The 21,818-nt window shown below is 35.5% G+C and overlaps 1 protein-coding gene across 1 annotated transcript in view; it reads right to left on the reverse strand.

The window, feature by feature from the left end:
* Positions 1-21,818, reverse strand: part of NAA15 (N-alpha-acetyltransferase 15, NatA auxiliary subunit) — a 41,779-nt gene that overhangs the window by 6,064 nt on the left and 13,897 nt on the right. The window contains exons 2-17 of the mRNA XM_075036238.1: positions 21,717-21,801; positions 20,735-20,839; positions 19,856-20,013; positions 17,147-17,281; positions 16,823-16,976; positions 14,329-14,448; positions 13,579-13,674; positions 13,336-13,442; positions 12,847-12,919; positions 10,858-11,027; positions 10,017-10,169; positions 7,689-7,817; positions 5,041-5,254; positions 3,677-3,870; positions 1,411-1,519; positions 727-825 (exon numbers count right to left, since the gene is read on the reverse strand). Coding sequence (XP_074892339.1) covers positions 727-825; positions 1,411-1,519; positions 3,677-3,870; positions 5,041-5,254; positions 7,689-7,817; positions 10,017-10,169; positions 10,858-11,027; positions 12,847-12,919; positions 13,336-13,442; positions 13,579-13,674; positions 14,329-14,448; positions 16,823-16,976; positions 17,147-17,281; positions 19,856-20,013; positions 20,735-20,839; positions 21,717-21,801 — 2,101 coding nt within the window. The remainder of the gene's footprint in view (positions 1-726; positions 826-1,410; positions 1,520-3,676; positions 3,871-5,040; positions 5,255-7,688; positions 7,818-10,016; positions 10,170-10,857; positions 11,028-12,846; positions 12,920-13,335; positions 13,443-13,578; positions 13,675-14,328; positions 14,449-16,822; positions 16,977-17,146; positions 17,282-19,855; positions 20,014-20,734; positions 20,840-21,716; positions 21,802-21,818) is intronic.

Raw genomic sequence — 21,818 nt, forward strand, 5'->3', positions numbered from 1 at the left:
AGAAGTTAATTGAGGTAAGCACAGGTAATCCCAGTAAAATCTACTTTAAGCATTTATTTTAATGTTTGTCATGTTTACATTATTAACATAATTGAAAATCTCAAAGGAAGATGCATGAAATTCAAAAAGGTAAGTAACTGGATCTGGTTGAAAAAAGCTTAACTGTGACAAGTTTTCTGATGCTTAAAACAAGCCAAAGCCTTTTTACTCCAATACACTCTCCCCCTTACTGATTAAAATCTATTAGGCTCAAAGACTGAAGTCATACAAGTCTGTTCTTAAATGTATCTACTCTGTAGCCATCAACAGGAAGGATGACCTTTGGGGCAAGGGAAGGGAGAAAATCCTTCCAGCCTTCTAACAAAACGGACAGAGTTCTACGACTTCTCCTAGCATGCTGACACAGGCTGCCTGCTGTAAAGCCAGATGCCTCACTTTGTAGTTCCCATTTCTTCACTCACTCCTTCAGGGGTTCACCATACTACTCACAGTCTTAAAAAGACTTACTAATAGTTATTGGAATAATTACTAAATCCAGCTGCAGTCATAATAAACATATTTAATTTTAGCATAAGTCAGTTGTTTAAAAAGCTTTCTAATACGTGTATTAAATATTTTGAATTAATTGTGCTAACAGTGTATAAACTAAAAAAAAATAATCAATGACTATGTGGGTTAGGCATCAACTGGAATGTACAGATGAAGTCATATCAAACTGATACATACCACTGCTGAAGAGATGAATCATACACTCATGAAGCCAAGGATGACTGGAATCAATAGCAAAGGCTCTCTTCACAGACTGAAGCATCAGAAGGAACTTCTCTGGAAAAGAAAGTGTTGACAAATGTTCAAAAACCTGTTATTGGAACTCACTGCATTATGTTGCAGGAGTATTAAGTGTTTGAAATTAGAATGATCAGAAGAAACTAAAGCTGAGTGTACTGCAACAGCCATTTTTTCTAACATGCGTTTATTTAACCAGCGAATTAAGCCTTTTAAACTAATAAGTAAATATGAACATAATAAGTTCTTAAAGTATAATACTTTACTTTTGAATTCTTGCATTAGTTAAGTGTTTCAAAAAACCAGTTCTCATTAGCAACTGTAAACCAATTCTTTACAGTGTGTACTTCTGTACTACAAATAACTAGGGCAAATGCAAGCTGGGAGAATTAACTACAGTCTCATTGCTTATAGATTTAAACACAGCAAAGAAAGTGGATAATCACCAAATGTTCAAACTTTGGTTTTTCACAGACTGCTCAAGGCTCGGGTGTTGGTCCAATGAGAAGTTGTGTGTGTCAAAAGGGACTGACTCTTCCCACCTCATCAATAATTTTTGCTTAAATTCTAATATACATATTTATGAACTGCAAATTGCTTTCTTTCATTAGTTGTCTCACCTACCTTTTCGAAAATAAATCTCGAAGGCAAAAAGATGCGTCTCTATTTTGTTCTTCACTAAATTCTTCAGGGGTGTTAAAAATTTAATGGCTTCTTCCAAAGGTGCTTCAACCTACAGATTCAAGGAAGTGACACACAACTAAGACACAAAGTTTAAACCTAGTAACTCTACAACAGAATTAGCTATTTCTGAGTCACATCAGTGAGTTACTCTCATAAGGCAATGCATAAGGAGATGCTTAGAACCTCTTCTGTTACACATTTTGCATCTTTCACTCAATATTAGGGTCTAAACACAGACTGACAAGCCTAAAAAATTGCTTTGTGACAGTTACAAATCACATTTTCCTATAGAGATACAAGTCTTTGCCTTCTATCATACATCAGTAGTCAACACAGCTGCAGCTCAACCTGCACTGTAATGGGCAGTACGGCTCCCCATGCCAATCTGCACACACGGGCCTGAGATGTTGGTAAACAACGACTTTATGCCCACGACAGAGTCGGTTCATGGGAGCTTCAGACAGGTTCATGAAAGCTGCCAGGTCATGGCGACATTCCCAGCCAAGACACTAACAGGAAGCCTGAACTAACTAGATATTGATCATCGTCTCCTGGTCTTAACTAGCGTAATCCAGTAAACGGACAGCTTTAACACAAATTAATTCTGTGCAAGGATTCTTTGCAGATGGATCTCTTGCATCTAGAGGTTAAGAGAATTCAAACAAGAACTGTCTGTTGTCCTTGATATTTACATTTTTATGAACATAAGCTACACTCTAAGAATCAGATACAAAATTTAAATGTTGTCTACCAATAACAATTTAGTAATGTTGAAGCAATACGCTTCCTTGCAAAAAACTGAGTTGAGGACAATGATGGACACCTTATGGAGTTCCTGCTAACCATATACTACAGCAGTTTTTATTAAAAAACTGCATCATTTATATGTGCTGTTATGAGTTTGCATTCATCAGTCACAATTGTGCACTTAAACTATTTGGAACCTATAATAAAACAGATTACAAAGCCATGCCTTTAAGGCCAAAGCAACATATCCAAAGAAGTCTAGGGGCAACTGTTTCAGGAAAGCTGTTTGCAAGTGACCAGCTAGGTCAGAAATGATCTTCGGGCACTAGGAACTAACTGAATTTGGAAGTGTCTATATCATGATTCTGATATTAAATTTGGAATATAATTAGGGAAGATTTGCCAAAGGAATGCATTATACAGCTGCAACTATTCCCTATAACCCTGGGGACTGCCTGGATTTTCCTGGGATATCCCACGACATCCCTCTACTCCACAACTCAATTTCAATACATGCCATTGTGACCTTTTCAACTTTAACTAGCACTGCAATTACAAGTGCCGATTCTTGCAATCAGTGAGCTAAACAATGGGAATACAGACAATATTCTTAAATGACTAGTCAAGTTTAAGTCACTTGCTTCCTGGCTACAGAGTGAAGTTCACTGTCTCAGCTTTCAAATATCATGCCCTCCAAAACCAATAATACTAATTTTATGTGTAATGTAAAAATACCAAATATTGTATCTAACAGTACTTGGATACTATTATTATAAATTAATTTTCCCAGTCTCTCCATTTTTTTTTCCACTATCTTTTCCCACATTTTTCATGTGTTTTCCTGCTCCTTACAGGTACAACTTTTAGCACAAGAATAGTCTTCTGGGTCACCTGCCCTTTATATATCTCTACAGTTCCTAATCCAGATCTCAAAATCCATCTCAGTCTAGTCTACCACTATTTCCAAACAGCTTCTTTATCCTCCCCCTCCCCCCTTCAAAACAAATGCAAACAAATGCTGTTAAAGCATTCAGTGTTTCAATGTCTCCTGTTTCATAGATTGCCTATGCTTAATAAATAAAAAAATATTACGGGACATAAAGAGTGAATGATAATCACCTTACATACAGAATAGAAAGACTTCCATCCGATCAACTAGAAATAGGGTATAATCAACAAGTTAGTGCAATACACACATGAAGATAATTCCACCTGTAGCAAATGTCTATTAGTTCAATCGCTGCCTTTGAAAGCTAGGCACAAAAGCTGTGATTTCACCACATTACTGACAGCATATCCAACAAGCTATTCCTAGAAAAGAATTATTTTTAAAGTGCCGCCTGTGAAAAGAAGCCATACAAAAAATAAACACGTTATCTGAATGGCTTTCAAATTATATGTGTGCTCACTGTAACTTTTCTAAAAATTTCTATGACTTTATTATTACATTAGTAAGCACCTTTGCCAATTTCTCAGGGATAAGTTCTTCTTTAGGTCCTCCGATTTCTTCATCATCATCATCTTTCTTCTTTTTCTGATTCCTTTGTTGCTTCTCTTTCTCAGCATTCTTCTTCTCCTCCTCCAGCTGTGCTTTCTTCTGCGCTCTTCTCTGTTTATTTCGTAGCTTCTTTAGCTCCTTGTCAGACATATTCGCTACACACGCAAAGGGCAAAACCAGACAATGTTGATGTCTAATATTAACAGTCTCAATCAGTTGTCAGACACCATCATCTTCTTTAAACCATATCTACTAACTAGTAATACTACTGTTACCTTTGTAAAAGCTTAGTTAGTATCGATAGATTATTGTACAGTCTACACTGCTGCTTCATAATTCACAAATTCCATTGTGAAATCAGGGCAATAGGAATTAGAACAATAGTATAACATGCTGAAGGCGGGACAAAGTAATTACTACATGACTCCACAAATCCAGTGCCAGGAGTAAAAGTGCACACCAATACACATTGATTTATTCCTTCAGCATTACACAACACAAGTTATGTTTAATGTAGTAATTAAATGCTCTAACAAAAATAAGGTGAAATAGTTGCACTTTGGCATAGTCAGTTCCAGCTTTGCTTTTAATGCCCTACAGACATCTTACATTTGATTCATATTCAGATCCTCTCTTCCCTCCAATTAAAGCATGGAGAATTAATTTAAAATACATCAGAAAGTGGCTAAAAAATTCTATTACACTTCTACTTGTCTTAATTTGAACCTGAAGCCACATAAATGAACTGAAATGAGAAATATTAGAACTTGACAAATTCCTCTTGAAGGATTCAACAGCCTCTATTCATACCACTTGAGGTGCCCCAAGCCATAATCACTTAAGTTACTCTCCAATCAGAGATGGGGGGGGGAATTGATTAAAAAATTATTTTTACATCAGAAGCAAGAGATGATAAAATATAAGTTGCTACCTAGTCAAATTTTTGCATACTGATAAAATGCTTAGAAAAAGCTATCACCAAGCACACCTGCTTCAATCTGTTATTTCATGGACCAACAACCATGAGAATTCCATGTTTTCTCAGCCATTTCATAACACAAATATGTTTTTACTTAAGAATTACAACCATCACAATAAAAACCATCATTGTTTCACAATAACCAAAATAAAAACACGTATTAGTTTAACTGTCAGTAGAACATCTACTTTCACATGCAGGCCAAGTTACAATTTGCCTACTTTGAGTTGTGACAAAACTCTTATTTTTGGCTACTACAGTTGACAAGTCTAAGAATGCTGGATCTTTGTAAAATATCCACTAATTAGCGAAACTGCATATTTAATAAATCCTAAGGGTTGAATACCTGTATCAGCCTCGTGTTCTTTATTCTCATCTGTTAGGGGATTATCATGAAGTTTCAAATAGATCTCTATGGCAATTCGTGCTGCTTTGAAGTAGAATGGATGCTGTCGAAGTACATCTTCTAGTTTTAACAAGTCCACATAAGACCTAAGGGTAATCTTCCTCATACAGTAAGTGTGAAAGTCAAACTGGTCATCCGTGATTTCTACAAAATGCTAACACAACATAACATAATGTTATTTAGCAAGTATTAGCAATCAGATACTCACCTTGACTTTTTAATACACTCTCTCCAAAGGAATAATTTAGTAAAAACCTACTGTTTGACAAATACACCCCAACTTTTAGATTTTAGAAACGTGAGTTAACAAAACCCTCCAAAAATAAAGTCGTGGTGAAAAGAACAGAAGCTATCTTAGGTCAGAACCAAAATACAGCCATTTCACAATCTCTTAATAGTAACTACCCTCTGACAATTTGCAGTTTAAGGGACAAAGGTTCTACATTCATTGTATTGAAACAGCACTTGAAGAATTTTTCTTCTAAGAACACCTCTAATTTTTTCAGTCAAAAGTATAATTTTGACTTCCATTAAATGCTGTGGCAATCAATTCCACACTTAAATCACATGTGGTGTAAGAAAGTACTTCCTTTTGTTCAAGATCTGCTTTCCTCACTGTCACCTGACATCCCCTTGTTTTTGTTTGAGAAGCAGTGAAAAGTCACTCCCCTCTTCAACTTCTCCATGTACTTGTGATCTCATACAACTTCATGCTAAACTCAGTTGCTGCTTGTCAAAGCTGAGGCTAAAATACTAAGCGTGGCAAGCTAACTGCAATCTCTTCATGTCAAAGTTACTCCATGGCACGCATTTTACTAGCACATTTTTAAGGAGGTGTGATATTCAGATGTAAACAGTACAACAGATTTATATAAAGGAAGAAAATTATTACTTCTCTAGTCACTTAATTCCCAACACTGTCCTTTTGACTGCTGCTGCACACCAACACAGAAGTTTTTGCAGCACTGCCTATAATGAATCCAGGATTTCTTTCCTGAGCAGCAATAATTCACGTAAGACCTTTTACTACTTATGCACAGGCAAAGAATTCTTCTTGTCCCTCCTTCACCACCTACACTGTTGAACATTACGTTTCGTGCCCCAGTTTATCATTTTAATTGAGACAGGGCAAGTGGTGTCCTTGCACTATTCACTCCCCTTCTGCGATCATTTATTGATATATCAAACAATGGAGACCCTAGACAGATGCCTTGGTAATCTCCATGATAAACTCATTTTCTTTAAAAGCTGATTATTTGCTCCTACTCTGTTTTCCCAGTCATGAACCAGCTATTAAATCCATGAGATCAACTTCCCTTCTTTTTCTGAGACAGTTTAGATCCTTCATGATGTGAAGGATGACATCAAAAGTGTTTCTGAAATCCAGAACAGATTTTATCAACTAGACTGCCTTAAGCACAACTGGCACCTCTAAAAGATTTAAGAGGCACTGCTTTTTCCAACAAATGCTTTGTTGATGGTTTCTGAATACAACATATTTGTCTATCTTAATTCTGATCTTTACTACACCTTCAATCAATTAATCCAATAAAAAAATTAAACATAGTGACTTAATTACTTAGAAATGTTTTTTAGGATGGCCTAAGTCAACTCTTCCATTTGCTGACCTCTTCTGGTACCCAAGACAATTCACAAAACTAGTAGTTTCTTACACAAATTCTTTTAAAACGATTTCACACAAATTTATTTAAAGGATTTGTGTGAACAGAATATGGTCCTGGCAAATCCCTTTGATTTGTTCTGATCTGAGAATATTCCACAGACTAGTCCCCTCTGCAGAAAAGCATCAGTGTTGAAATATCCTTAAGCCTCTCTATTTGCAAAGCAGCATATCTTCCTACTAAAGTTCTCCTCTTTGAGCACTGCATTTACACACTCAGCTGTCCAGTCTTTTTTCTAGACCCTAATGTGCTCAAAAAATAAAAAACCCACACCCATAATTATTTATCTTTTTTTTTTTTTTAGAAGTTGTGCATTCAAATTTTGTTGTTTGCCTTACTATGGATCTGCATTTAATGTGCAAGTAACCCCCCTTTTTGGATAAAATTTCTACTTTAAGAAGTCTTTATATTTCTAATAGCTTCTTTTAAACTGTAGCTTAATATATTTATTTTAAAGGAGAAGATATTATATATTTTTGATATTTTTTTACATTTATTTTCTCCCTCTAAAATACAGTGGCTTAACAATAACCAAGGTGACATCCTTCCTTTAGTGCTGGGCTTGTCAGCTTAGCCAAATCCTTTTTGGACTTAAGGTACACATACTCTTGGTTTGTACCCAAATACCTGTTTTTATGTACTCTGCCAAAAATAAAATTATTTCTGAGAGTTTTCTGTTCTTTCCTGGATCTTCAAATGACTTTATGGAATTACTTTATAATACACAGTTTACAATGGCATTTTTAGGAGGAAATGTAATTTAGTCAACTCACCAGTAGCCAACATGAAACAAAATCTCTCCTGAAGCTACATGAAGTATACTCTTACTGCTCAGAAAGGAAACATGTTAATACAGTAAACTTAAGCTAGTGTTTTCCAGCCTAGGCAGTTTAACTAGATACGTACTCTCTCAATTTCATGGCATTTCTTAAGTGCTTCTCCAAATTTGTTCATTGCTTTGTAAGCTTGCGCACATTCTGTCTGAAACCACATACACTGCATTTCATTTAAGTTCTCTACTGCCGAGGTTCCTTCCTAAAAGCAAAAACAGCATTATTTTTTAAAAAAAAAAAAGTCTCATTCAATTTGTTAACTGCCATTTCTTTTATCTGGTTCTAATTAAAAGGACAAATAAAGAGGCTATCAAAAGAATGCTAGATTTCAAAACTGGAGTCCTAAAACTCAAAAACACCACAGTTAAGATGGACTTGCTTTGTTCATTAATTTAAAAAAAAAAAAATCCTCTATGTTCCACTTATTGGAAGTCAGAAACACTTAATGAATAGCCAGGTAGTGACCATTTAACTGTGACAGTTCCTCATCTTTAAGACAGTAAAGACATTCATTCACTGTTTTTAATAGTATGCACAAGTAACACATTGCAGCCTGAAGAAAAACAGCAGAAAAGTTCTAGCATGTGGCATGACACTGACACCTGCAGGATTTTTTTTATTTTTTATTTTTTTTAAAAAACTAAAAATGCCATCTGTGTCTTCCAGAGACCTGCTGACTGAGCTAAGCATAGTAACTGGCAGTAGTAATAGGTTGTTATGTGATCAGTACTGGAGAGCAGTGGCAAAGCAAAAGGAATTCTGGTAGCTTTGACACTTTCTGATTCAAAAAAGCAGACTGCGGTTGTATTTCAAATCTGGTTTTATATATACTTGCATAGATCTGTAAGACTTAATCATATGCCTTTCAAGCTTAATGTCAAAGTCAGCTACTTGGGGTGCATGCAGCCATTCTGACTTTACTCTGGTCTTGGAAAAACCAGGCTATTAAAAAATCAGCCAAGAGCCAAAACTGGGAAAATGACATAATATTCAAATGGAAGGGTAAGGAGAATACCCCAAATGAGAGAGAAAGGCAGTCTTCAAACCAGTCTGATTTAGGCAGCTAAAAATCAGAAAAATTGTTAGTTCCATTTTCATTATGCTTAATTTAGGTCTACTTTAATTATTGTTTTTTAATTAAGAAGGTTGTATTTGAGCACTAGACATAAGATCAAAAGGAGATGAAAGAGATTACACAGAGCAACATCATCAAATATTTTTAAAGTTCATTTTTGGGCAACTGGTATGCTTGCTTTTTTGGCATCATCTTGAAGCTGCTTAAGGCATTGAGAGAGGTCAATTAACCTAGATTCATAGCAGTTTTGCATCAAAAACTCCACATAAGGCTACTGAGCTTATATAGAACAGAACTTTCCCTCCCTCTGTGTTTGCCTGCACACAGCCTCCACTTTCCAAAACCCCTTCAGCTTTACTTTATAAATACCCACCCCACACCATTCAACCTACCTAACTCCAAGTTTCCCCTGCTCTTCAAGAGAGAAGAGAAAACCAGGACAAACAAACAAAAAAGGCTTTACTTCCCCAGGTAGTTCTCAGCAGCTTGTTGCCTGCCTCCTGCTGACAACACATAAATGATATTGCCAGTATTCTAAAACTGTAATTTGCCAAATATTCTGGAACGACTATATTGAGCTGTTTTGACTTTCAGTTATGAAAGAATAACAGCAAGAGAAGTCAATTAAAAAAAGTTAACTAACTGTGAGACCATCAAACCTATCACAATGGGTTACTGCAGGGACAAAAACTGCTGCATGAAATTAAGCAATCTGCATAATCCAAACTTTTTCTGCCAGCTAACTAGTGATGGGTAAGCAGCCGTTTAAAAAAAAAAAAAAAAGAAAGAAAAATATGCAGTATGCAGCTTCCCTTCATCACTGTTAAACATGGCCATAGGGATGAAAGCTTGTTCACAAAAGGAAAACATCTCAGAAACCCTCCCACTTAGTAGCCACAGAGAAATTTTGTTCCAAGAGAAGTCTGAATTCTCTAATTTACTACCGTTACAGAAAACTAAGAGACATGGGCAACTTTATCAGATCTTTCAAGGATCCTATAGAATCAACATTAAACCCAAAGTCTACTCTGAAAAAATAGTTTTCCGAGAAGTTAGCACTAAAAGAGGCATGCTGTGTTTTTCCTATCTGGCAAAAATGATCAAATCCAAGCCTTAGAGTTTTCACTTAATACTATGGAATCATGCTTATCCAAGATTCATTTGAACCCTGATACTGACTACCATTAGTGAAGCAAGCAGTCATAGTTGCTCCGAAACAGAACTTGAAGATTATAGTAAAGGTGAGTAGAAAGTTAACACACAAAGTTATTCCACAAGGGATTAGGCCCACATTATTCAAAAGAGCTATAGTTAAATGCAACAAACCCTCGTAAACTTAGAACACATTTCTTCTGCTTCTTTAATGGAGTTTGCTTTCAACATATATTTTGCACATTTGGAGTTGATAAATCTGTCTGCTGTGTCCAAAGCCTGAGCCTCATCCATCCACCTTGCAGCTTCTTTAATATTTCCAGCATGCTTAAAAGAGATAGAAATTCAAGTTAGATTCAGTAATTATAAAACATGCATGTTTTATCTACTCACTGTTTAATATAATCAGTTAATTTTTTAGACTTTTTTAATAAATAGCTTTCTTCAGGAAGGCAACAGATCTTTAAAGAAAAAAGCAGAAAAATTACTTTCCCTCATTATGGAATTATAGGTCTTCTGGCACTAGATGTTTTTCCTGAAAATGCTTAATGAACACTTTAGATAATCCCATTCTGATACAATATCACAGTGTAGTTGAGAAATTTGTTTTTAGTTTAGTTTTTTATTAGTTGTTAAAAAAACAGGGGGTAAGAACTGGAGGAACACATTTAAAACATCAACTAAATTTTTTAGTATGATTTTTAATATAAAAAACGTAACTGTAACTGAGAATTCACATTTTGCAGGATATTTGTCCTTTATTGACTTAAAAGCTTTCATAGGGCCTTATTCATATGCATTAAAAAACCCAAGTAGCCAAACAACACCATTATCTAGAAACCCACTAAAACTCACTAAGTAATTTTCCATGGATTCTCCATGTGTCATGCTTAATGCAAGCTTTAACACTTCAATGTTCATATCAAAAACATTATAGGAAAGTATAAGCATGTATAAAAGTCTTCCATCATAACAAATTAATAACCTCTGGTCACTAAGAGTAAGCCAAACTTACCTTATAGATTTTTGCCTTCACAAGGAAGAGTTCTATCAAAGTGGGAGTACTTTCTATAGCAGCATTTATATATTCTAGAGCCAGGGATGGCTGTCCAATTTTATCATAATGTTGAGCCAAATAATACTGGACCCAGAGTAAAGTGGTTGGAGGTTCTTCTTTACCGTCATCTGGAGGGAGAAAAATTGGGAGAGGTTTTTTTTGTTCAGTTTATTAACACGCCGGAAGCAGAGTGCTATACATATAATTCTACCTCTGTATCAGGCTGTCATACCAGACCTGGGAGTGCTTCCAAACACCTGGGTCCAGGTAAGTCCATTAACTTCTAAGTCTATGGTTTGACAAGATCTGAGTATATACTGTTCCCTTCTCATACTGTGGTTTTAAGGGAAAGGAAAAGTGAGTTAGTGGGTCAGAAGGGAGCTGCATTTTGTTCCAACTAGTCCCTTAATCAGGGCAGCCAGATGTGCAAGACTGCAGTGCATGATGTAGAGTTCTTATTTAAAACTGTTTTAGATAAAGGCTATAAGCAAAGAGTCCTGCTAAACACAGTAACAATGTAAAGGATTTCAGTACGTTCAGCATTTACATGTTTTCAGTCCATAGACTCGAGAATTTTTAAACAAAACTGGCTGTCTGTTCCAAACCCTAGCTTTAAAAAGATATTCCGTCTCCACCTTTGACAAATTTATCATCACTGTTCACCTAGATGTATCCCAGAAAACATTCCTATACACAATTCAGTTTTGAAAGTTAGAGCGCTCTGCTTGAATTCCAAACTACTACTGAAGTCTTCGAAGTTAAGTTCACTACTCAGTTTTGACTGTGAAGCATAGCACCTTGCAGGGGAGAAAAAAAAGGGAGGGGAGGCGGAGGGGGCTCTAGTGCTACCAAAAGGTTCTGGTTCTTCAGTTTATGATATAACTTAACCATGCAATTATATGCATTTGTTCATTTTAAGGTAGCAGAAAATTGTTTATTTGTTTATTTGAAATTTAATATCAAAGCAAATATTGAACTGAAATAACAGTAAGCTGCTTCCTTAAACCAGAAAAGCACAGATGTGTTTGAAAAGCTTGGACAAATTTAAACAGGTATTAAGCGGCCATATTGCAGCCTATAGCATTAAATTCAAGGGAAAACTGTAACAGGCAACTTAGGTGACAATTTCGTAATGAAGTATTGCATTAATGTTTCTGCAAAACAGGGAAATAACTGGTTATAACTTTAATAAAAATATATTTAATAATTAGGATTATCTTGTAAAGTTTTAACGTATATTGTCATTCACGCTATCTTGATTATTACACCATTATAATCCATCTACCAAAATTTCAAGGTATTGAAATTGTTGATACTCTATGCAGACAAGTTTTCTTCTTGGAGATTTTCTGTTACTAAGCCATTGGGCAAATGACTGAAAAAACATCATAAAGCTACCAGAGAGGAAACAATGAAGCCTGGATTCAATACATGTGGAACCATACCTCACAACAAAACAGTTGTCAGTCAAAACCTGGAAAACATTTTTTAACTCAAACAAAACCCCCAAGAACACAAAACCTAGCCCCCACCAAAAGCTCCAAAACTCCATCCCCCTGAAGACTGTGCTATCAGTATCTATTTCTTTTTGTTTGACATTTCTGTAATTAAAGATTTAACATCGCTTTCAAATTTCAGTTTCCTGGACAATGATAAACTCAAGTCTTGAAAATAGAATACTTGAACTCAAAACTGCAAAGATATGACCAAATTCATGGATCCATGAAAAATTTTTAGAACAAGAGACTAGACTTTGAATACAGACTTTATATTTGACAGCTTAAATCCATTCTAAGGATGGCTATTGTTCAGTTCCGTGTTAGGGAAAAAAAAGAAAAAACCTCATCATCTCAATTTCTTCACTCCCCAGATTCCTTGCCTCTGAATGCTCATGTAATGCTTACACCAGGCACTACTGCCATGAAGTATGACAGTCTTAGCACTCACCATTTGGGTTAAATAACCTGCAGCTTCTTAGAGAGGTTTCATAACCTATCACGAGCTCTTCTATGATTGCCACCTACACATGCAAGACAAGACAAAAAAAATATCTGTGGGCAAGATGATATTTTTGTTTCAGTTTGAACTACTTGGTGTTACCCAAACTAGTTATTTTTGGTAAAAGAATTGTACAATATCCGGAATTACAATACATATGGGAATGCACTCAATCTCACCTCTCTTTTTAACAAATTAAGACCAAGCTTCCCTTGGTTAACACTTATACAGCTTATAAATACTAAACCTTAGTTTTCTACATTTACCAACTTGGCACAAGGCTATGTATGCTTGTACTTGATTTTTTCTAGATACACTAGGCCATAATATACAATGGTGCTGATGGAGTGTGCACTGAAGAACAAAAATTTTCCTTCATCTCTTTAATGCATCCCAGCTACGAGGTAGAATGTGTAAAAAGTGGGGGGAAAAACCTACCTTCTCCTTGTCTTTATATAATGACCTCAAGGTATTGAAGACTGGTGGGCAACCTTTGCTGAAATTCATCCTTAGAAACTTGTCCAGACATTCCTTAAACTTTTCACCTTGAGAGGAAAAAGACCTGTTGATTTTGTTTTACCACACATTACTCGTCAATTGCAAACTGTTTATGCCATTAAAACATTAGTATCTAAGAAACACAAGTGTTGATCACTACCTGCTCAGCAAAAATGCACTTACCCGACAAAAAGTTTAACGGTAATCTTCTTGGAACTAGTCCCCTTGGGTATTTAGTCCAGGCCTCTTCATAGATTTTTAACCTCTCCATCATATTAGCTAGAACAGAATTTTACAGTTTACTTTTTCCTTCCTTTTTAAGAAGAAGGGAGAGGCGGGGAGAGGGAAGTGATTTATATCCGAGTAAAAAAAGAATCAGTATATATAGCAACTAATAGCTATATACTTCCTAAATAACATTAATTTCCATTTTATTCTTTTTAAAACTGCCATACTAAATGATTTCAGGTATTCAGTATCTGTAAATTCCTCTTCCAGCAGTGGAAGACTAACTGCTTATCTCTCATCTTAAAAAACAGTTCCCGCCTTATCACTGTGCTAAGATCTTCAACAAAGAAAACCACTCAGGAGAATCATGTCTGTTTTTCCAAAACCTGTATTACCTACAACATAAGATAACAGAGACAGTAAAAGAAAAAAAACTAAATTAAAACTGTCTGCTAAGAAATAACTCTATTCTTTCAACCGCACACAGATTACTGCATTTTTGTGTTGTTTTGCTTTTAAGACAGGATAACAATACAGGAAATACTTCCAGCCTTTCTTAAAGAAAGATTATGACAATATGTACACACTATGACTAAAAACTAAAGAATAGTTTTATTATTTAAAGCAATACAAGTTTTTTATCCATATAAAAATCCCAAATGTGCAGAAACAACTTCTTTACTACAACATATCAAATCATTTTACCTGGTTTAAGTGCCTTTTCTAGGCCTTTGTAGTAGGCCCAGTTTTCGGGATTTCTTTCTTGCAGTCCTTTATAGACTTCAACTGCTTCTTCAAGTCTGCCAAGCTGAAGCAGGAGTTCTCCTGTATGAAATCCAAGAAGTTTTAAATTAAGGTAACAAGATATTGAAGCAGTGTAATATTAATCACTCTACAGTAAAAGATTAGATAATCCTTAACTCCATGTAGATTCTAATTTCTTAGAAAAAATGATCACAGTGCCATCACAAACTAGCTGACAGGTAGGCTTTTAATTTGATAATAGCTACAATTACAATACGATTCTACAACTCAGCCAGTAACTCTTGAAACTTACTTGAAAATTTAATGTTAAAAGCAAGATGCACGGTTTTTTTTCTCACTTACTGAAGTGACTGGTTACTTTAAGCGCAGTTTTTACTACAGAAGGCAATTAAAAGCAGTACACGGTATTTCATGTATATAGCATCTTGAAAACCAAATTGAAACTGCAGAGCTGCAAATAAAAGAATGGTTCTTCAGTCTGGTATTTCATAAAACTAACTTCAATTTTTTAAATCAAGCCATTGATCTGATTAATGAATTCTCAAGATTCTGCAAGCAAGTTTCCTTCTAATGATACTTCATTATAAGATGCAACTGTTAAAAGTAAAGTCTAGATCTAACAACTGTTTAGAGGATCTTTGCTAATGCTGGAGTTGCAACAAAAGTCAATTTCCCTTTTCACAATGGGAAACCATATTTTACAGAGCTTTGCTATTGGCAAATGTTAGGCACTAGAAGATTACACACCAGAGGTGATACAGTGTCATTCTAGATTAAGGTAAGATTTTCTCATCCAGTTTCAAGAGGAAAATAGGAGTCAGCATTACCTCTCTTCTTCCCTATGTCATGCAACTGACACATAATTTTGTCAAGAGAAGCTGCTTCCCACAGATAGGATAACTTGGGGACTACATGCAGTATCTAATGCCAGGCAAAACACCAATGGTTCACTCACTGAAAATGACAGAATCTGGAAAATAAACCTAAATTCTTTCTCTGGGATGAAAGTTATAATTTTTATCTAATGGTGGCAAATGCCAATGCTATTTTCAGTTTCTCAGTTGTACTTCATCCACAATGGCTTTTGCACATACACTTAAAATCCATAGACAACACTCATTTATTAGCAGGCTTTTCTGTAGTACGCACTGCAGCTAAAGTAGACCTAACAACACAACAGGAGCTGTGCCCCAAAAAATTAATCAGTTGTACCCTGTTGAAAGCACACAGACTGTAGCGCATTTCCATGCTTTTTTTCTGGTAACTTGCTAGAAGATTTTGTGTTTTGTTTTGGTTTTTGGTGGGTTTTTTTTTTGTGAAATCCTATTTGAAAATCCTATTTCAGTACCAGCCTCAGACCTTTACCAAAATCTTAAGAACACATAGTATGTCAAAAGATCTTTCAGATAAAACCCAAGTCATAAAAAACCACCCCCACTCCCCAAAACCAAAACTCCCGCTACTATGTCTTAAAAATGGTCTGTGAGAGTGTAATCTCTACATCTATTTCCATTTATATGCAAACCAAATAATGTATTCAGCAACCGTGGAGAGTTGTCTGCAATCATCTTCTTTGAGGAAGTACGACACACCTTCCGTAATACTGTCACTACTCAATTCCTAGGTTCTTTTTGCGAGACAGTGAAATTACTGTTAGCAGGAATAGGGAGCTAGCTACAAAATCTACATGAATAATATTATAGAGTAAAAAGCTTTTTTCCCTTTGCTTCAATCCAAGTAGATTCCAATGTGGGCCATGAACAAACAATATCTTCAATAGATTAGAAGTTTCACAGAAGGACTGTACAAACATCAAGCAGAAGAGGAACAAAGCATGCTTTTAAAAAGTGCACCTGTTAACAGAGCTGTAAGAACAAACCTCTATCACTCTGCAATTCCAGCTATGGAATATAAGATACAGTATTATATTGCTCTGTTATAATATTATACACTAGGATTGTAATAATACAGTAACAGAAGCCTACATTGAGTAGCCCAGCTAAAGAACCTATTTCCATACACTGTAAGAGTGACTGAGCATAATTAAAAGCCTTCTACTTTGCCGAAGATGATTCTGCCCTTTCAGCAAGTAGTCTCCCTGTCAAGACCACTATCAAAGCTATTACAGCACGTGTGGGTACACTACCCTAACAGAATTTCAGGACACCAACTCAGGATCATCTGTGTGAAATGCTCATTAGCTTGAAAGTTTCAGAACAGTATGTCTGTACTCTGTTGATGTCTTATCAACCTGGGAGAAGAGTATGACAGGGACTGAACAGCTGCAAGACAGGTAGTCTGCTACCACAGCAGAATTAAATAAATTAATCTAAAAGCAAATCAAAGATGAAGTTCCAAAAGATGGGAAAAGCTGACAGTACAGGCATTCCATTGTATACTATGTGTTTAAGTGTATCTTCAAAAAAGTAGTTACCTTTAGTTTCTTCGACAGCCAGTTTATCACAGATCTGCTTTTCATAGGTACAAAGATGCTCCAAGGCTTCTTTATATAGTCCTGCCTCCCGGAGGACTTGATTTTGATACAGCAGCAGTTCACTGTACTCATAGTCCACTTTATCAGGTGATGTCTACATAGGAAAGCAAGACACATGAGAAAGTTCAGCCTTCTAGAATGTATTTGTGATTTAATTCATTTGATTAAAGAAACTGCATAAAATTTTCACATCACGAAAGCAAGCAGTGTTTTATTTTTAACTTAAGCAGCAATCCATACAGCAATTTCATGTTTTCCTCTTACCTGCTGTGTCTTCCTAAATTCCTCTAAAATTTTTGCTGCCATTTCATAGTCTTCCAGCAGATGGTAAGCAATAGCATAACCAATCCATGATGCTCGCTGTGCAGGTCGGAGCTGAAGCAATTGGTATCTTGTTTCCTGCAAAAAAGTAGCTACTAATTTTCCTGACTTTATTCTGATGCTCTGTAGAATCCATTAGGCAACACTCTGTCTTCAGTATTCTAATATTTAAGGAATGCCACTAAAAATCAGTTTTCTATATGCAAAGTTGTTTGGTTTTTTTTTTTAAACAAAAGAAAGAATAAATGTTAAAACACTACAATGGTCTTGACTAAAAAAAAAAAAAAAAAAACAACCACAAAATAACACATCATGTCCAAATGAATACTGATGAGTCAGACTAACTTTGTTAATGTATGACACACGTGCTTTTCCTGTCTTACCACTTATGAACAGAATGCAATTACAGATACTTTGGTTTGAGTTGCAATAACATTTACTATATACGGGTGTTTCAAATCCACCTTGGAAGTACATATGTATTAAATAATTACAAGTGTTGTTAGGCAAAATAGGTCACGCAAGTGCATCCCTGTTCTTCAGCAAGATGATAATTACAGCTGGAAGATGCAACAGATTTGCTTGGTATCATGCTGTTTTAATCCGAGGGAAAACTTGTTACTTGTTTTGTTACAGACTCCTGAAAGGCATCTTCAAGTAATTTAAAATAAAGGAAAGAAGTTACTACCTACTGAAAAAGCCCAGTCAGAAGTAGAGGTTAACAAAGAACTAAAACTAGTTATAGCAGTTTGACTAGAATGAATATCACTCAAAATTTTATAAAGTAGGAGAATGTGGAAGTTAAAGTGAAGGGAAAAAATAAACCCCACAACATTATTCCCAGTTTTGAGAGTAAATTCACATTCTTTAGAAACTATAATATGATCAGTCATGTATTACTGGCTTCTAAGCATGTTAACATTTAATCCTTAATGCATTCTGTAACCACGCGTTCCTTGTATGTTTAGCAATTATACATTTGTATCCACCTTTATCTAGAGGCCAAGAGAACACACATCTGCAAATGAATTTTGGCACCTATGCTAAGTTTTGGCTATCTTGTCTCAGCAAGAGAGAAGTCAAATTTCTAGATTACTAGTATAAAAAAAACCAGTGATTAAGAAATGTCCTAACTTGGAAATACATTCACTGAAGACCTATGTTAGCTGATGGTTCCACACAGCTCTGAGAACAAAACTTGTTCTTAGCATACTAACATTACCCTAATTTGAAAAGGAAATAATCTACGAAGAGACCAACTAATGTGTTTTAACAACCACAACTTTAAAAGTGCAAGGAAAATTTGAAAAGATGAAAACCTGACATAAAATATTATCCAAGGTCTCTCAAGCAAAAATCTCAAAGATTTTTTTTTCAGTGAAAAGGAATACCTTATTACACCAGTCTACACCAGCTGAATCATGGACAAGTTTCCAGGCACAAAAACTGTAACTTAGGAGGAACTAAGTTTTTTTTTTTCTTTTTTTCCAATTAATTATTGTTTGAATTATAAATACTTAGGGTAACCATGGTCATCTTTCCCTGGATAGCTCAGTAAGAAACAAACATGTCTTCTATAGTCATTGTTCTGCCTAACCCTAAGTGAGCCACACATATTGATTATGGGCAGCAACTATGACTTACCCTGAACCACATACAAATCTCTGCGATGTGTACACTGAACAGAAGCTGCTACTTTAAAAAATAAAGGTACTGGCAAGCTAGACATCAGCTCTCAACTCAAGATGACGGGAAAAAAAAATAATCTAACTACATTAGGAGTAGCATTTGTAGAGAAGACAATAGAAAGTTTGTATTCTTCTTTATAGAAGTATCACAGCCATGACACTACCACCTCGTAATGGTTCATTAGTGTGAAACAACATCTCACACAGCAAATACAGACAACTGACACAAGGCAGCAAATAACTGGGTGTGCAGTAACAGGCAGAAAGGGGATTCCAGTCTAAGTTACCAATCTGCGTTCAGCTTTACTACAAAATAAACAGAAGAAAACAAGATAGTAATCTAAACGTTTTGAGTATTAAAGCAAGAAAGAAGAGGAATATTCAAGAATTCTGATCCATGATCTTTCAGCTCAGAGGAAACGTAAGGAAATATTTGGACCCAAAGGAGCAGTCATTAATGCCCGGGTTGGTTGGGAAGCAAAATGTTATGTTTCATGCAGCATACTGCTTGCTTTGTACCACTACCCAACTGCCAAGAGAAAACTAGCGGCCACTGATTTAAAGGAGGAGAGATATATGGTAAAAAGTTATTGAAAAATAGAAACGCCTTTGCCTGAATAACAGTCATCTTCTGAACATATTGCCTTTTACCTGCAGGGATTCTTCCAAGAAAACAACAAACAGACCGGCCATTGTCCATTGCTGGACTATACAGCATTAAAAACAAAACAAACAATTCTGCACTGAGCTGAAAAAGAATCATTTAATATGCCATTAAATCAGTATACTTCATAGAATTTGCTCAGTAGCACATCTGCTTTTACCTTCACAAAGTATTGAGTAGTACATAGTTTTAACACTCTGGATCTAACTCCGTGTATTTTTTTAAAAGTGTCATTAAACAATTTGCCACCTTTGCTGCAGTCCCCTAGAAGTTGACAATAAATGCAGTATGTATACTTACCCTGTAACCTTCAAGATCCCTCATTTGAATCTGTAGCAGAGAAAGATCTCTCAAGATTTGAAGATTGTCTTTGTCCCATTTCAGTGCATTTCTATAGCATTTGATAGCTTCGTCATACTTCTTGTCTGACCTCTGAAGGAGGCCATAGACATGCCAACCTGGAAAACTCTGTTAAGGATTCTACTGAATTTGAACACAGAGAAAAGAGATCCAACATGGCAGTGACAGAACAGTTGGTAAAAAGCTCTTAAGTCGTTTTATAAACAGACAGTAACATTATTACCATCATTACAACTCTTTTCCTCAGCGGTACAAAGAAACTGCTTGCAAATTGAAGACGGAGAACTTTTTGCCGGTTATATACATAGGGTGCATATAACATGCTGTAAACTGTATTTTTCATGTACTGGGGGAGGAAATAAAGTAATAGGATCTCTGAAAAGACTATCAGGCTTACTCAAACACATTTTTGAGTAAGGGCTTATATTAGACAACTGAAGTGCTTGCACTTCCTGCATTCTAAGTATATGACAAGTCCTTATCAATGTAATGGCAACTACTAATGTTTTTAAAGCAAATCACGTGCTTAAATGCCTAGTTCAGCCCAGCATATATTTAGAATTGCATTTTGATGATAAAAATAAAACGCAAGCCAGAATAATATTTGAGCTAAGTGTGATTGCAAAGATAGCTGCAAAGCATCTGCCCTTTGGATAGCTTAGACAAAATATTCTTATGTATTAGAAACAAAATTTAAAATTCTGAGCTTCCAGTTTGAAGTCTAATGGTACTGGCTTTTGCTGCTATTCTATAAATTGAATAGTTGTAGAAATAAACCTTTTTCATTCATAAGCAAAAGCCCTATTTCAAAAAGGATACAGACATGACTCTTTAAGTCATTCCTTAGGCCTCTACGCACAAGTTCATAAGCTTCCTCTTTCTTCCCTAGACAGTTTAATGTTAGTCCTTTCATTGCCAAGGTTTCTAAGAAAAAAAAAAAAGATTAAATAAGAACCAGTTATTCATTTTCATAGGTTTTTAAGCTTAATATAGCAACTCAAAATATAGTATAAATGCAAATTTAGACTCATTTATCAGCATCAAGATTTTGCATTCTTTTTTTCACATGGAAAACTATACTGGCAGATTATTTACTTAAGTATATCATGCATGACAATAAACTCTATGCATTACTTCCACCAAAAAGTAAAGCAGCATTTTATTTTAAAGGCACTAAAAACTGTCTGCTCTACAAAAATTTTGGAGAGTTTTTTTTTTTTTTTTAAGGAGCATTGTAACTACTCAAGTATTTATTCACAACACTGAGACTTCCACACATCCACCCATGCCAAACTAGTGGCAAAGAAAAAAACAAACACATTTCTGGACAGCAGAAAGAAACTCTCAACTCGGTATTAAGAGCCGATTGAAAATACAGCAAGGTACAAACATCATCTTCTTTTACAATAAGACTATTCATTCAAAAGAAGTAGCAGACCACAGTGCTGAACAATATTCAATCTCTTCCTTTTGTCTTTCACTTCTACATGAGTGAATAACAATTGCCCCTGAAAAGTGATTTAACCAATACATACGTGTATTAAGAAACTTGCACCGTGCTATAATGAATATTAGACTTGCAGCATAAAGACTGGCAAGCTGTGACTACTGGTAAGACCTGTCTTTAAAATGACAAATCTTACCAACTATAAGCGCTTAACATGGTGCAGGTTTCTGAATGCTCTTACTGCTTTATGGGCAAAAGGTTAACAATAAAGTGCTATAAATATCAAACTTACAAGTTACTACTCTGTCCTAAAGTATAGGGGAAAAAGAGAGCACATGCCATTTGAAAACTTACCTCCATGTTCTGCAAACTTTGGGTTAGAAAGGATCTGTTTACAGAACTTCAGCCCATTTCTATACTGCTTATGTTCGTAACACCTCTGTTGAAGAAGAACAG

The sequence above is a fragment of the Buteo buteo genome, chromosome 1, assembly GCF_964188355.1.
Source record: "Buteo buteo chromosome 1, bButBut1.hap1.1, whole genome shotgun sequence".
In the NCBI taxonomy this organism is placed as follows: domain Eukaryota; kingdom Metazoa; phylum Chordata; class Aves; order Accipitriformes; family Accipitridae; genus Buteo; species Buteo buteo.